This window comes from Haemaphysalis longicornis, unplaced genomic scaffold (genome assembly GCF_048455015.1).
Source record: "Haemaphysalis longicornis isolate Haplotype H1 unplaced genomic scaffold, Haemaphysalis longicornis Haplotype H1 scaffold_9, whole genome shotgun sequence".
NCBI lineage: Eukaryota > Metazoa > Arthropoda > Arachnida > Ixodida > Ixodidae > Haemaphysalis > Haemaphysalis longicornis.
Genome location: NW_027526460.1, coordinates 23,546,370 through 23,562,559, shown reverse-complemented (window position 1 = coordinate 23,562,559; position 16,190 = coordinate 23,546,370). Strand labels below are relative to the sequence as shown.

The following is a 16,190-nucleotide window of genomic DNA, read 5'->3' as shown; positions in this document are numbered from 1 at the left end:
TTCTAACCACGCCATTTTCTAACCACTGTAACAAGGGTAAAAAATAAAAATTCTCCCTCAAAACAATTCTCGAATTCAATCGCTAATGTGCACAGACTGCAAACACCTCACAAACACATCAAGCTCTCTTGCACCATCCATGGGCTGTGAGTGGCCATCACGTGAGGTAAAGCCTTCGTGGACATTTTTTTTTTTTTTAACCAGCGATGCACACTTTCTCGCATGCTGCACACGTAAACACACGTAAACGTAAGCACACGTAAACAGAGTACTGATGCATACTGCTGTTGGTACTGCGCGCACTATGCTTGGTTTAGCTGCACAGCACTGCGGAGCTTTGGGGTTGTATCAGACGACACTGGCCGATTGACACAAGCACGGTGTCTTACGTGACCATATTTGTCGAGTGAGCACTATGTTTCACGAAACGATCATTTTCTCCCAAAACAAAAACAAGCCAGCTTTAAATACAAGCAAAAAAAAAAAAACACCAAAGGCAGAAAACGGCCTGCAACGGTATGGTGGCGCCATCTAGGCTCACTAACGATAAACAAGGCTTTGGCTGCACAGCGGTCGGTTCCCGTGATGTCACTGCGGACCATGAAAACGCGATTTAGCGGGAAAATAAAAATTTTAACCTAAATTGATTAATTTCTCAGTGAATAAAACATCGTTTGTAACCGGAGAAGCGCTGAGGGCACTATAAAACATGAAATCTTTTGAATAAAACAAACTTGTATTTTGTCTTCATGGCTCCTTTAAACCGAGAAAAAAATTTTGAAAATCTCATAGTTTTTATTTTAAGAACTATTAAGCTTTTCTGTATGAAATTTTGCACATGGTTTATAGACATCTATCATACACATCCTGCAAAACTTCATGTTGATAGCATAAAAACCAGTGAAGTTTAGCAGAAGACGTAGTTGGACACCTACGTTTACTATATATCTAAACTTAAAACTAAAGCTCAATTTTAACAAGATTTTATCTCACACAGTCGGGAAAGTGACTGCTAACAAATCGCCCTAACCAAACAATACAATTCATATACAGCACTCACGTAGCCACTGTAGGACTTTTTTTCTTGTGCTACAAATGATGACAAAAAGTGCACCGCTGGTATTTAAAGGGGCCATGCAGACAAAACACAAGTTTGGTTCATTCGATAGAATGCATCAACAGAATCAGTTATGACACCACTTTTGACGCACACTTCGCTAAAATAAGCTATAGAATTAGGAAAAAAGGGAATGGCTTTGCGACCCACTAGCTCATTTCCCGCAACAGAACCTATGATGTCATATGCCCAGCTGTGCGATTGGCTGAGGCCGGAAAAAGCAAACGCAAATTAGGCAGGGCTTATAAGCTTGCCGAAGGAGCTATTTGCACTTAAATGCAATGCATAATCATTTTGCAGCAGGAAGAATAGTGGGGTAAACAATGAATGTTACTAAAACACACGTAAACATGGAAGTACCGATGCGCACTGCTGTTGATGCTGGGCACACTATAGTTTTTCAGCTGCACAGCAGCCCGCCACTTTGCAGCTGTCTTACACGGCACTGGCCGATTGGCGTAAGTGACGTTCTTACGTGACCCAGTTTGTCGAGCATACCCCATGTTTCACGAAACGATTACTTTCTACCGTAACAAGAACAAGCCAGAAGCAATTAAGGTCAAAAACAAAGCAACGGCGGACAACGGTCTGTGGCCGACTATGGTAGCACCATCTGGGAGGACTGACGGTAAGCAAGGCTGCATAGCCTGCTGACGCACTGTGAATACCCGCCCTCATGACTTCATGGCAGACGTCACGAAAACAGAGGACCTGGTAGGAGAATGAATATTTTACCATAAATTGGTTAATTTCTCAGTAAATACGGTATCATTTGCTGCCAGACAAGCTCTAGGAGCACTATAAAACACAAAATCTTTTGAATAAAACATACTTATATACAGTAGAACCCCGCTGTTACGTTCCCGGGTGCTGCGTTTTACTGGCTGTTACGTTGTTTTTGGCCGGTCCCGGCATACCTCCCATTGAATCCAATGTATTGAGAACCCCGCCGTTACGTCGCAAGTGTAGGACCGTTCCCGCGTGTTACGTTGCGAATTGGCGGTCGGAGCTGGCCATGGAGAGTGGCCATGTTGGCTTTTTCCGCTGCTTGGCCTGGCTTGGCTATAGGCTTAGCCGCAAATGTCGCCGGGGACTTGTTTTCGGTTGTCGCCTGCCTGTTTTCTTGGCTTAGACTCATTGTCATCGTCATTGTTGTCATCGTCATTGTCAATCGCCATCGCCAACCAGTGCAACTCGTGTGCTTTTTGCGAACTTCTCGCATGTGTTCTCGCAAGCGCCTTGTGCTGCTCGGACGTGACAAAATGCGCCAAGCAACGCTGCACGATTTTTTCGAGCGCAGGTAATGAAATAAAATTCTGCACACGCTTATTTCTTTCATTTTCCCGTTTCTCGGCTCTTGCGTTTCCTGGTTGTTACGTTTTCTTTTCGCGGTCCCGTGAAAAACGTATCAGCGGGGTTCTACTGTATTGTCAGCATGGCCCCTTTAAACACGTCCCCTGCTAATGTACAGAGGGGACTAAGAGGCACACGCGGCCTAACTCTAGGGGTTTAAAGTTCACGTGATAGGCAATTGCAAAAAGAAAATTGTGGTTTCAAAAAAAAAAAAAAAAATCTTGAAGGGGGAGAAAGTACAGTACGCTGATACGTCCCTCGGACTTACGACGACCTGCTTCTTACGATGACTCACTGCGGTCCTGGCAAACTCTCCATAGAAACAATGCATTAAAAAAAATGTCCCCGCATTTCCCTGAGGGGAAGAATGTGAAAGTGCGAATGCACGAGTTGAATTTGCGCGGTTCGGTAATGTTCGCGAAAGAGAGATCACACACACACACACAACTACAAAGAAAGAAAGATGCATTTATTCACAGACACCTATTTGTGTTGTCGTTGTACTTGATTGCTAGAGCAGATCTCAGCTTTGAAATTCCGTGTCAGTACTCCTTTAAGCGGGTGCATTAGCCCTTCTCACGCCCGATTCCTGGCCAATCCCCCACATGGGTATGTGCCATGTCAGCGGCCAGGCAGCGCGCGCCCATCTCCCCCCGTTGCTAGGGAAGACGAGGAGCGCGCGCACCCGCAGCTGTTGCTATGCGGACTACGGCGGCGGACGATTCAGGCTCGCTTAAGAAGTGCATTCGCACTTAAAACCCCGATGATATGACGCTCGGGTGCACATGGCCCGCTTCATACAACGAACCCTGGCTCAGATAAACCGGCGTTTTTCCGTTCTTTTACACCGCTTCGCCGCCTCGTCCCGACCTTTCCTTATTCTGAACCCCCGTTTGGCGCCGCTTGATGTGTAAAGGTCCACAGGCAGGCCAGACCACTTGCTCAACAGACGCAAGCCCGCAGGCGGGTACCCGTGAGCGGGAGTTAACCTGCGACGGCCCCACGCGGCAGCAGTACGCCAACATGCAAACCGCAAGAAGTTGAAGTTCAGGTGGCAGGCGAACCGAGAATTTGAAGCTCCCGTCGAGCCGCCGATGAACGCGAAAACACATACGATGGCAACCCCACGGCGACGACCCTGCTTTCCTCGCCCGCTCGATCCAAGTTTCATCCTTTCAAGACACTCTCTCTCCCTATATCTCTGCTCCCTGCTTATCACTGCCTTTCAAGGCCGCGTTTTCACTCCGCTCCTTTCTTTGGTACAGTGCCTCAATTCACGCCCGTCCACCGCAAGGGTGGAAACACATATACGTTGGCACCGCCATTCCGGGTCAATCGCTGGCCGCTGCAGCAAGTCACTGTAGCAAGACCGCACTATAATTTTCGCCGCAACACGGTTTACTCGTGAAGTTTGAATCATCTAGTATTTCGCGTAGCTGGGTCTTGTGGGAAACGAAAACAGCTATGTGTTGAGCACTTTAACCCAATAGCGACTTCACGGGACCGTTCAAAGGGTGTCTCCACCATGTACGGGAATGCCGTTTTTTTCATCACCTTCTATTATCATTTGGTTCGCTTGGCCTTGGCAGTTCCACACTCGCTTTTTCCTCTCACGATTTGCTCGACCACGTCGGCTTTATCTCGTGCACATAAGGCGCAGGGTGTCGCGTAGCGCGTGGCTGGCAGGCTAGATTGGACTCATGAAGGGAAGGCGGATGCAACACAAGCGTTTTTTTTTTGAAAACTTCAGACTTCAGCTAGAGGTTCGCAAATCACGCAAAAAATTAGCAAAATAAAGTAGTTTAAATAAGTTCTTAGCCCACCTGTCGGGTGAGATAATCTACTAGGCTGGCATTTACCCCGGTCGTACAACACCCCGGCCACACGACCCTTTCTCGCGGTTCCTTGAAAGTCGTATTATCGGGGTTCCACTGCATATTCCATAAACAGCCTGACCCTTGGTGGTCGCTTTAAAGTCCCTATGGGGTAGCATAAGGGTTGGGCGGGAAAGTAGCTGGTAAATATTCACTACTTCATCTGTTTTTTAAACATCTTGCCTAATTGCTAACTATTGTCTTTAAAGCTTTGTAACCTTTATCAAGAAAACGCAAAATTTTGAATGCGCCAAAATTGTATTTAGTTTTTATGGTCGCTTTAAACTAAAAACATTTTTTTTCCAGTTCGCTACTAAATGGACTCACCGAACTGGTTTGCGAACCGGTTCAAGCTTCCAAACCAGTTCGGGCTGTGATTTTGTCGAACTGGAACTGAACCGGAATAAAATGAATTCTCCCAAAACTGAACTGTAACCGAACTGGTATTTTTTCCGGTCTGACACACTGATTATAGGTGCATAAGCAAGGATATGACCCATTGCCCAACATGCCAACATGAGGACTAACGATGGCCATGCCATGTGGCGCCGTCCTTCGCATCAAGTGCAACTGATGCACGCACACCGCACATACATGCGTGTGCAGCGGTGCCTGACCCCTGACGTCATGCTGTGCAGGGACGGCTCAACCTGGCGCAAGACACCTGGCCGCTCATGCCACACTCTCCCACTACGCAGGCACGGTGCCCGCCACACTGTAATGTGGGCTCATACTGCCGCCGCAATAGCCCATGCGAAAAGCCGCTCCCCCGGGGTCGACACTCACCACGTTGCTGAGCACGGTCCTGCGGACCACCTGCAGGGCGGCCCGGTTGGGGTCTTCCTCCTGGGCGGCCTCCTCAGCCGCCGTGGCGATGGTCTGCAGCTTGATCTCCTCGGAGCAGAGCACCCACAGGGCGTCGTGCAGCATCTCGGGACACTGCTCCTCCATGCCCGGCGTGGGGCCGGGCTCCTCGGCGCAGGGCATCAGCACGCTCTGGGTCAGGGCCAGCGTCAGCTTGAACCGGTCCTCGTCGGGCATGTTGAGCAGCAGGAACCGGTACAGGGCCAGCCGCTCCTCCCGGCCCGCCCCAAACAGCCGCCGGTCCCGCTCCGAGGTTTCCACGATGCCCTCCGCCTGGCCGCCACCCGAGTAGCTGTTCAGGTAGCACATGCACTCGACGAAGCGCTGGTAGAAGATGTGCGGCAGCCGCCGACCCACGCACTCCACCAGGCCGAACTCTGCCAGCTCACGCACCTCGGCCTCCTGGTCGGTCAGGGCCGACAGGAGCCGGTAGAAGAGCCGCCCATGCAGCTTGACAAAGTCCTGCTGCAGCAGCTGCAGCAGGCACGTCAGCACCAGGCTGCGGATGGCCCGCACGGGGTCCTTGAGGCAGCGCGTCACCACGGGCAGGTACGGGTCCACCAGCACCGCGTACCGCTTGCACATGTCGGTCAGCACCACCACCAGGTTGGCGCGCATCATCGGGTCCGTGCTGCTTGCCAGCGCGTTGCCCATGGTCGGCACCGCGCTCTTGGCCAGCGTCTCGTTCTGCAGGCTCAGGATGCCCATCACGATCACCGCGTGGGCGCGCACGAGCCGCGTCACCTGCGGGCAGCCGCCTCCCCGCGACTGCCTCCCGCCGCCCCGCAACGACCGGCGCCCTGCGGACTTGCGGCGAGCCCCCTCGTCCTCCACGCCCGCGAAACAGGACTGGACCAACTGGTGCAGCTGGCGGGACACGGCGCGCGGGGCGGGCTGCGCTGCCTCCCCGAGCAGCACCAGGTGCCGCACGAGCTGCTCCTCCTGCGCCTCGAGGTCCCCCCCGGCCGCGAGCGCCTCGGATAGAAAGGCCTGGCACTTGTCCAGGGCCTGCTTGCACCAGGTCTCGACTGCGCGCTCGCCCACCTCGGGACGCTCCCGCTGCACGCTACGCTTGAGGCTGTGCAGGCACTCCACGGCGGCCGGGATGATCTCGGTGGGCAGACTCAGCTGCTGCAGCTGTGCCTCCAGGTCGCCAATGAGCTCCCGCACGGCGCCCTGCGGCAGCTGCCGCGACACCTTGCGCAGCACAGCCAGCACGTGGTTCAGGGTCTCCGTGGAGGCGCTGGGGCCCCGCTCGCCCTCCCACTGCTGCTTCCAGTAGCTGAGCGCAAAGTTCCCCTGGCCGATGTCGCAGCAGAGCGCCAGCTTGGACAGCAGCAGCCAGACCGAGGCGTCGTTGGGCCCGCCCACGTGGCTCTTCAGGTGGTGCAGCTGGCTGGTGCGGATCTTCTCCCCGCGGTGAAGCTGCAGGACGGCCTGCTGCAGGTACTTGTGGTGCTCCCGGAAGGGGCCCTGGGACACCTGCACAGGGGGCACGGGGGCAACGCCCGCATTCGAACACCTCCTTGCAAAATCCCACTTAATACCCCCTCCACAAGGACTTGCATTCTGCAGCAAACTGCACACACAAACAAAGAAGCAGCAAAACTTCCACCACGGCCACAACATGGGTGAGGCTTTGCAGCTCTGGGTCTTATTTGTGGCATCCCTTGGCCAGCGCTAAAAGCTCGTAATACTAGACAACAACTGATCCGTGTAAAGTGAGTTTGGGGCATTTCGTTGCCCACTAGCCTCACGAGACACGGCTAGCCTGCTATTGCTGCTTCTCGAGTACTTGTCGTTCAATTTCAGCAATTGTGCATCGGCGCATGTGCTGGTGTCTCAAAGGGCCTGTTGGCGATTCAGTTGACATCAAGGAACTTTTGCAAACAAAGCCGCATGGCTAACACAAAAAGCACACTCAATCAACCGTTAGTTCTTGTTTCATAGAATTCGCTGTGAACATGTCATGCGTCTATAACCAGGTACAAGTCGAGAACAGCAATCATTCCGCCAAGGTGACGAACCTGTGATGCCAACGCACACGGCTTATGAATGAAGATTGCACTTATTGCACGAGATCAGCTGCATTGTTCGCCGAGTTTGACTTCATAATTTATGCTCACAAGAACATTGAAGTTGTTACATTTGTTTTTGCATGTACTTTTATTTTGTACTTCCCACAATACTCGCAGTTAAAATCTTTGTGGTGCTCGGAGGAACAGCTGGTTGCGCTAAAAAAGCCCACGGGCAACTTCCGTTGCTGTTCTGAACTCGTAACAGAGTACAGGCAAAACCACAGCGATGTAGTCCTCCGATTAAGAAGCACTGACACAGAAATTTTGCATCTTTTTTTTTTGTTACGATAAGTAGCTAGTGACCTACTTATCACGTGTGGAAACCTTATTTGCTCCCGCGTGCGACGGTTGTTTAATTTGAGGCATTTTCAATGCGGCCAGTCGCAGTTTCGGTTTCAGCGGATGCCGCGAAACGATGGATTTTGTGTGAACAAAGCTGACCACATGACCGTCGGAGGGATATCACAAAGCAGAGCTGCCGTAGCACTCTCGAATCCGCGTCGCCAGCAGTTTCTGCGAATGCTCCCCCGTAGTGATCTCGTGAGCCTTTTAATTAAAAAGCGACCGTGGACGTGGCGCAGGCGCTGCGAGTGCAAATTGCTGCCGTGGCTATAGGCACGACGCGCAACGCTCGAGACAGTGGGTGGCAAGATGCGCGCTGGGAGCAGCCGGCCAGTCTGCCTACAGGTCCGCCTACAGATGTGTTCGGCTTAGCACTGCAGCGGATATTCGATTGCCGCTCTCGTAAGCGGTGCAGATGACAATTTTTAATGCAACCCGCCATCGCATCATTAACTCCTTTCTCATGTAAGCTGCCATGGTTGGGACTTGGGTCCAATGTCGTGCAGCGGTAACAAGCTATCGCTCGAGCTACCTGCGCCGGCCTACGCCACTTCGTGGCCACCGCCTGCACAGCGACTGTGCGGCTGGCTCGCTCAGTGCGCTTTTCGCGTCCAGTGTAATAAAAAGTCATAAAAATAGAATGCCTGGAATCGCTGTAGAACTTTGGTCACGGCCAGCTGCCCAATGAGCCGAGGAAATCACGGCGCCTCCGCCGCCAACGATCGGGTCGTTCGTTCTCAAGAGCAGAAGCTACGACCGCTTGGACCTCCGCTTGGAGCGGTGAGCCAGCGGAAAGCGCCGGCAGTGCGGAAGCGGCCAACACAAACTTGTGACGTGTTTGGATGTTGTTTATTTACAAAATACCCAGGTGATATCGATTGCGCAAGGTCCTCTGCTGGCTGCTCAGTTGCGTTTCGCACACTTAAAAATTGATTTTAAATATGTTCTAGGCTGCATTTGCCGCTGGTATTTTGTAGATGATGTATGTGTGTTCCCACCAACCTATCTCCGAAGTTATCTCGCCTTCAAAATTTTGTGTCAGTACCCTTTAAAGGAGCCATGAAGAGAAAACACAAGTTTGGTTCATTCAAAAGATTGTCTCGTTAGAATCATACTGATACCACTTTTAACGTAAACTTCGCTCAAATAAGCTACATAATGAGGAAAAACGGGAATGGTCATGCGACCCACCAGCTCATTTCCCGCAACAGAACCTGTGATGTCACATGGGCTAAGCTCTGCGATTGGCGGAGGCTGGCAGAAGCAGACGCAAATTAGGTAGAGCTTACAAACTAGACGAACGAGCGATTTGCGCTTAAATTTAGGGCACATTCTTTACAAAGCAATAGGAATGATGGGACAAACAGTGGAAGTTACGAAAGCACATGTAAACATAGAAGTACTGATGCGTTCTGCTGTTCGTACTGCGCACAGCATGCTTTGGTTTAGCTGCACAGCACTACGGGGCTTGGGGTTGTCTCAGACGACACTGGCCGATTGACACAAGCAACGGTGTCTTACGTGACCCCATTTGTCGAGCGAGCACTGTTTCAGGGAACGAATATTTTCTCCCAGAACAAAAACAAGCCAGGTTTAAATGCGGGCAAAAACAAACCAAACGCTTGCCACGATATGGTGGCGCCATCTAGGTTACGGAACGTAAAGAAACGCGGGAACAAACCAACACCGCTACAGGGTGGAGACAACCTTTGAACGGTCCCGTGCCGCCGCAATTAGGCCACCGGGCTCAACGCGTTATTCTTTTCGTTTCCCACGAGACCTAGCAACGCGAAACAGACAATATGATTCAAACTTCTTCAGTAAACCGCGTTGCGGCGATAATTTTAGCGCGGTTTTGACACAATGACTTGCTTCGGCGGCGAGCGAGCAACCGAACATGGCGGCGCCAGCGTTACGTGTCTCTACCCTGTACGGCGGATGCGTGAATGAAGGTACTCTAGGCTGCAGAGCGGTCAGTTCCCGTGATGTCACTTGGGACCACGAAAACGCACGATTGAGCGGGAAAATCAAAATTTTAACCTAAATTGTTTAATTTCTCAGTGAATAAAGCACCGTTTGTATCCGGACAAGCGCTGGGGGCACTATAAAACACAAAATCTTTCGAATAAAACCAACTTGCATTTTCTCTTCATGGCTCCTTTAAGGAGTCTAGGCCCTGTGTGCGTTTTTCTTTTTTTTTTTCCATCAGCGAGGCTCGAATTGCATCTGCCACATCACAACACCCACCCAACGAATTTCCTCCAAAACCAAGCACACTGCCCTCTAGAAGGCCACATCAATACTGCACACCTTCCACCAGAGTTACTCAATACACACCAGTAACGAAACTCCCCATAAGCCCCATGTATCAAAAACCGGTTCGCAATAGGGCCCCCTACACGGGGGAGAGAGAGAGAGAAAAACTTTAATGAAAGCTGAAGAGGTCAGCCCCACTAATGGAAGGGCTTGCTGCTCCAGGTGGGGGAAACGGGAGCAAGCTGGGGCAAGTTGACTAGCCTGGCATAAGTCGGCAGAAGCGGTGCTCAAGTTCTTACGGCTCCTGCCGTAAGCCATAACAGAATGTGGAAACATAAGTAAACATTGATGTACATGTATGTCCCCTCCAAACACCTTCAAAATGGTCAATGACGTACATGTACATCATCGCTTCTATGTTTAAAAAGTGCGCCATTTTCGATCATTTTTCTCGCTTGGCATGTGCTGCCACACTGCGGAAATATGTAATTTTTTTCTTGCGCCTATGGCTCTTCTATTCTTTTTTTTCACGCTTTACTACAGCGGTGCACCCGCTATCGCTTGCGCTTCAGGTCACGTGCCGGCGCGCGGCAGCTGGTTTCGGTTTTGTCTGCCAGGCGCTTCCTGCTTCTTGCGCCCGCGAAACTTTCTTAGATTTTTTTCCTAAGTTTTTGTGTTGTAACTTGATGATCACCCTAAAAAAAATACATTTTTTTCTCGAAATAGATTTGTTTGAAGAATTTATATCAGCAATAAAAAAAAATCAACCCTGGGGGGTTGCATTTGGTGAAAAGATTTGGCTCTCAAAGGGTTAATGTTTCCATGTGTGAACAGAAAGCTTCATTTGATTAAACAGTGTTACTATTAACTAAATGTATGGCAAATTTTATTTTTTATCCCCAACGTGCCGCACCAATCCCCTCAGCTTCAACGATGCAGGGTCCATTGAGTTTCACACTAATATATTACAGGGAAATCTGGTGCTGCAATCGCAGGCCGCAACAGGTGGCGCCATTGCAGCTAGTAACGTTCCTCGCCTACTTGGCTTAGCTAGCCATATGGCTTCTTTTTTGTCCCGAAGCCAAAATAAACAAGAAAAGCGTAACATTTTCTTTTTGTTCATCGTGCCAGAAGCTTCTAAATAATCACTGACAAACAAATCTCAATTTTATAATAATAAAACAAATTTGAATAATCTTTTACAGTAATATTGTTGCCTTTTTGCAGCCACAGCCAAATTTTCAGCCCGTTTCTGAGCTGTGCCAAGGACAAGTGTGACGTGCCTGCTCGATACATGAAGGAACGCTCACTGAGGCGCGGCTCCCCTAGACAGTGGCACCACATTTCCCTCTAGTACATGAAACTCTATGGCAGGGAGGGGGGGGGGGGGGGGGGGGGGGGGGTGACTGCCCGGATTCTGAAGCAGAGCTGCGCAACCGGTGTGCGTTGAAGAACGCTGCCGGCCGCGAGTCGCCACTCGCCTGTGCGAGCAGGCGCCATCCGAGGGCAGTGTCAGCGCCCTGGCTGGGCCGGCAGAGGGGCTCCAGGATGAGCATGTCGACGGCCTCGACGGCCTTCTCCATGACCGAGTTCTCGGCGTCCAGCACCAGGGGCAGGGCCCCCGCCAGCCACAGGCGCAGCAGCAGCGCCTCCTGGGGGTGGGCCTGCAGGCAGCGTGTCAGCGCCTGCAGCGCCTGCTTGCGCACCAGCAGCGCCAGGTCCAGGCAGCTCTCCTTCAGGATCTGCGCGTGCAGGCCCAGCACTCCCGCTGTGATGCGCAACGTCAACCATACACCACACCCCTCCCCTAAACCAACCTCACCTACCAAGAGAACATGTACAATTGAGCATTTCAAGGGGAAAAAGAAATCGCGGGTCTTGGGAAAAGAAAATTATCGGTGCTGCAGCTCGAAGATCAGTACGTGATCAGCAAATTAGCTCCACGCTAGCATTCAAGCGATGCAATCAAACAAAACCAGAGGTCACTGCGATCACACAGTCCAGATTACAGGGTTCATGCTGGTTTATGTGAGAAAAACTCGGGTTTTTTTAAGTACTTTCAGGGCTCTGTGTGTGGATTTGCAAGGACCACATTGTCAATTAGATAAACAAGACCGAAAAATGGGAACTTCACTGGAGTCAACATTTCGACAAGAGGACTTGTCTCCAGATCAGTCCACTTGTCAAAACGATGGCTCCAGAGACATTTCCTTCCTTGACGATTTCTTATGATTGCCTGTGGAAGAAGCAAGGATAAGCACGGTCACTGCCACAAAATGCAAACTTTTAATTCTTAAAGAAGATCGAATAAAAATACTAATTCAGTCCCTATGTAGCCTCATGTAGCTTGTGTGCTTATTAAGAAGAAAAATTGATGAAACTTAAGGATTTTCAGGGGGTCTGTCAGGAGATCTGGACTTTCAAGGCCTTGAAGACAAGTTAAGGTTTCCACAGTTTTCAAGGACACAGATGATTTCTGAGGTTATCAGCTTTTGTCTACAGCCAGGAATTGCACAAACTAGCTCGTGTCACGTCACAGAGGCAGTCACAGTAAGTCACTACTCTTTAACCTGTTTTCCTTATTACCTAGCTTAATGCGGCAAACTCTTTCGACAGAACCATGTATTTTGTTTTCCTGGCCCCCCAAAAGAGAACAAACTTGACTAACGCATGTGAACTGAAGTTGAACGCAGCAAATATGAAGGGAGACAACAAACACAAGGGTGCAAAAGCGGCCCCGACTTTGCCATCACATTCCCAATTTCTTTTTTACGCTTTGTTGTCTGACGTGCTCTAATAGTATCGCTACACTCTACACAGCTTTTGTAACTTCCATTGTTTACCCCACCATTGTTACTGCTATAAAATGAATATGCATTACATTTAGGCAAAAACAGCTCATTCTGCAAGCTTATAAGACCTGCCTAACTTGCATTTGCCGGCCTCAGCCAATCGCACAGCTGTGCATATGACGTTATATGTTCTAGTGCGGGAAATGAGCTATACTCGGGAACAAGTTAACAGCGGCAATAGCTCATGTACGATATCATTCCACCTAAGCGGCAGACCCAGATGTCAACGGGTGCCGCGTGCGTTTTGAAAGGAGATCGCTATAAATGTGTGATATCGTCTGTCTTTTCTCATGTAGTTTGTGGTCGCTGCAGTAGTTTATAAGCACATTAAGTAAAAAAAATCACAGAAACGGCTCATGCCATGCTCAAAATATTCCCAGTAATGCGCTACTTGTGTCGTGCAGGGCAACATACGGCTGCGGTAATGAGGCACAGAGGCATTCCGCAGCTATTGCCAAGTTGTACCTGAGTATGGCGAGTCGCACAGCCATTCCCCTTTTTCCCAATTACGTAGCTTATTTGAGCGAAGTTTAAGAAAAAAGTTGTGCCAGTATGATTCTAACGAGGCAACCTTTCGAAAGCACCAAACTTGTGTTTCATACTTACACCACTGTTACCGTAAACTTTGCCCAAATAAGCTACGTAATTAGGAAAAAAGGGAATGGCCATGCGACCCACTAGCTCATTTGTTGCACTAGAACCTATTAATATGCCTAGCTGTGCAATTGGCTGAGGCCGGCAAAAGCAAACACAAGTTAGGCAGGGCTTACAAGCATGTAGAACAAGCTATTTTCGCTTAAGTGTAATGCGAATTCATTTTACATCAGTAAGAATGGTGGGGTGAAACAATGGAAGTTATGAAAGTACACGTAAACATAAAAGTACCACTGCATACTGCTGTTGGTACTGCGCACGCTATGCTTGTTATAGCTGCACAGCAGTATGAAGCTTTGGGGTTTCAGACAACACAGGACAATTGGTGTAAGCGACACTGCCTTATGTGACCCTATTTATCGGACATATCCCACATTTCACGAAACAATAACTACCTACCGCAACAAAAAACAAGCCAGGTGCAAATACGGTTAAAAACAAAGCAGAGGCAAATAGCGGTGTGCAGCAGTACGGTGGCGTCATCTAGGTTGACTAACAGTAAACAAGGCTCCGCAGTATGAACACAGTGCACCTCTGCACTAGCTCAGCTGTGCCGCAGTCCGCTGCAGGCTGAACAGCGCACTTGAAGTTCGTTGGAAGACCCATGCATGTGACGTTATGGCAGACATCACGAAACGCACAATGTGGCGGAAGAATCAAAATTTCAATTTAACTTCAACTGATTCATTTCACAGCAAATAAAGCATCACTTGCTGCTGGAAAGGCATTGGGGGCACTATCAAACACCAAATTTTTCGAATAAAACAAACTTGTATTTTGCATGCATGGCCCCTTTAAAGGACACCCACTTGCGGATGTGATTTAGGCCCTTATCGAAGGAACGCAACTAGCTCCACGCAGTAAAGGGACGGGCGGCCCCTCACCTCCACGTATTCCTGTTTTATGAAGTCCCCGCTGGCGCAGAGCACGTTCTGGAGCAGCGACAGGGCCGCCTTGCGCACGTTCACCTTGGGGTCCTCCGCGCGGTACTTGAGCATCACCATGAGCTGCGCGAGTCGGTCGTCTTCTACAGCCACCTGCACCCCGTCCCCCTCGTCCGCCGGCTCGACCGGGTTGGACACGCGCAACAGGGGCACCCAGTGCTCGGGCGGGTAGCTGGTCACGCTGGCCAGCACAGACAGGGCCTTGGTCTTGACCGTGGCCGCCTTGTCGTTGCACCGCTTCATGGCCGCCAGGAGAAGGTCCGAGCACTTGGCCGTGGAGACACGCTTGTCCCAGATGAGGGCCAGGATCATGTCGAGCGCGAAAACGCGCCGGTTGCTTAGCGGCACCATGGTGAGCTTGATGAACCACTGGATCACCCTCTGGAAGCGCTCCTCATTCAGCACTGCCATCAGCGTGTGCACTGCCTGTGTGGTCTTGAGCCGGAAGTCGGTGCGGTCGATGGCGTGAAAGGAAACGTTGTGAATCAGGATGATGATCACTTCCTCGAAGCTGTCTCGGACTTCGTCGTCGCAGGTCTCCATCACGTGGCAAAGGAACGAGATGGCATTGTCCCGTATGTTCGAGAGGGGCCGGCTTACAGACTGCGCGTTGCCCGCAGCCAACATAAGGATGTGTGGCATCAGGCACTTGGTGATGGCGCAAAAACTGTCCGCCGGCTCACCGTGTTGAGGCAAGCAGAGTAGCTTGAGCGCGCAATAGGCGTACGTGGGAAGCTGGCGGTAGTGGCAGTTGCGGTACTCGAGGTTGATGCTGAAGCTCAAGTTGGCGCCGGGAATGTCGAGCGCGACCAGGTCGGACAAGTGTTGGATCAGGAATTCGGTCACCTCGATGTACGAGCGCAGCTTGAACGCTTGCAGCATCCAAACGAGGTCTCTGAGTGACTCCGTCATGCTGCTCACGAAGTCCACCAGCATTTGTGCGGACCAGACCTCGGTTTCGACGACCTCGCTGGAGTCCAGTTCGCTGTTGTCATTGCTGGAATTGACGGACTGCTTTCGCCTACCCCCTCGGCCGCTGCCTCGAACGCTCCCGCTCTGGGAACTCTTGTTACCTGCCGCATCACTGTTCAGGGTCACGCTCTTGTTCGGGAGGCGAAAGCACTGAACGGCAGCCTGAAAAAGGCTTTCCTGAAAAATGCGGTACGCTGAACTGCCTGGCACAAGCACGAGGTTGAAGTAAAGCTTGGCGAAACGCAGAGCAATTTTCTTCTTCTCGATAGTGGCACCCGAAGCGTTTCCCTGGCCGATTCCAAGATACACCAAGGCGAGAAGAGACTTGTAGTGAACGCCGTTGTCCATCAGCGTTTGCCACAGCTTGTCGTCGGTGTTTTCGTCACCCTCTTCATCTTCTGTATCCGAAAAACACGACCATTTCTGGCAGTATTCGCAGGCGCTCGAGAGAGCGTCCATGAGGGCGTAACTGTTTCCTTCACAGGACTCCAACAGATCGACGTCTGCCAGCTCGGCATCCGTGTACCTGTTATCCCACACCTTGTTTATCCATTCCTGGTCCAGCAAATCAATTGGCAGATCAGTGAACGCTGTTAGCGTTCTACTAACAAGATCGTACGATTCGTCCGCGTCCATGACGAGTAGTAGGCTTAACGAATCCCACCGTATAAATCGGCTTACACACGAACTATTGTTCTCATGAACACAGTAAGCATTGTCACTGTTCACTCACATTTGACCGCATACTACAGCACACGTGCTCCGAAGTATCCGTTTGCACACGAAATTGTTCTAGCATAATAAACGAACGCACCGTGTAGGCTATGTTTACCGTTGCCGCCGTTGCCGTTTCGCGCCCTTGCGGGAGAGGTTTTTCCTTTCGC

The 16,190-nt window shown here is 50.7% G+C and overlaps 1 protein-coding gene across 1 annotated transcript in view; it reads right to left on the bottom strand.

Annotated features, from left to right (window-relative positions):
- LOC144153735 (condensin-2 complex subunit D3-L-like) overlaps nt 1-16,190 on the bottom strand; it is a 23,368-nt gene extending 7,178 nt beyond the window's left edge. Inside the window, exons 1-3 of the mRNA XM_077685423.1 lie at nt 14,275-16,190; nt 11,366-11,626; nt 5,131-6,690 (exon numbers count right to left, since the gene is read on the bottom strand). Of these exons, the coding sequence (XP_077541549.1) occupies nt 5,131-6,690; nt 11,366-11,626; nt 14,275-15,942 (3,489 nt within the window). The 5' untranslated portion in view covers nt 15,943-16,190. The remainder of the gene's footprint in view (nt 1-5,130; nt 6,691-11,365; nt 11,627-14,274) is intronic.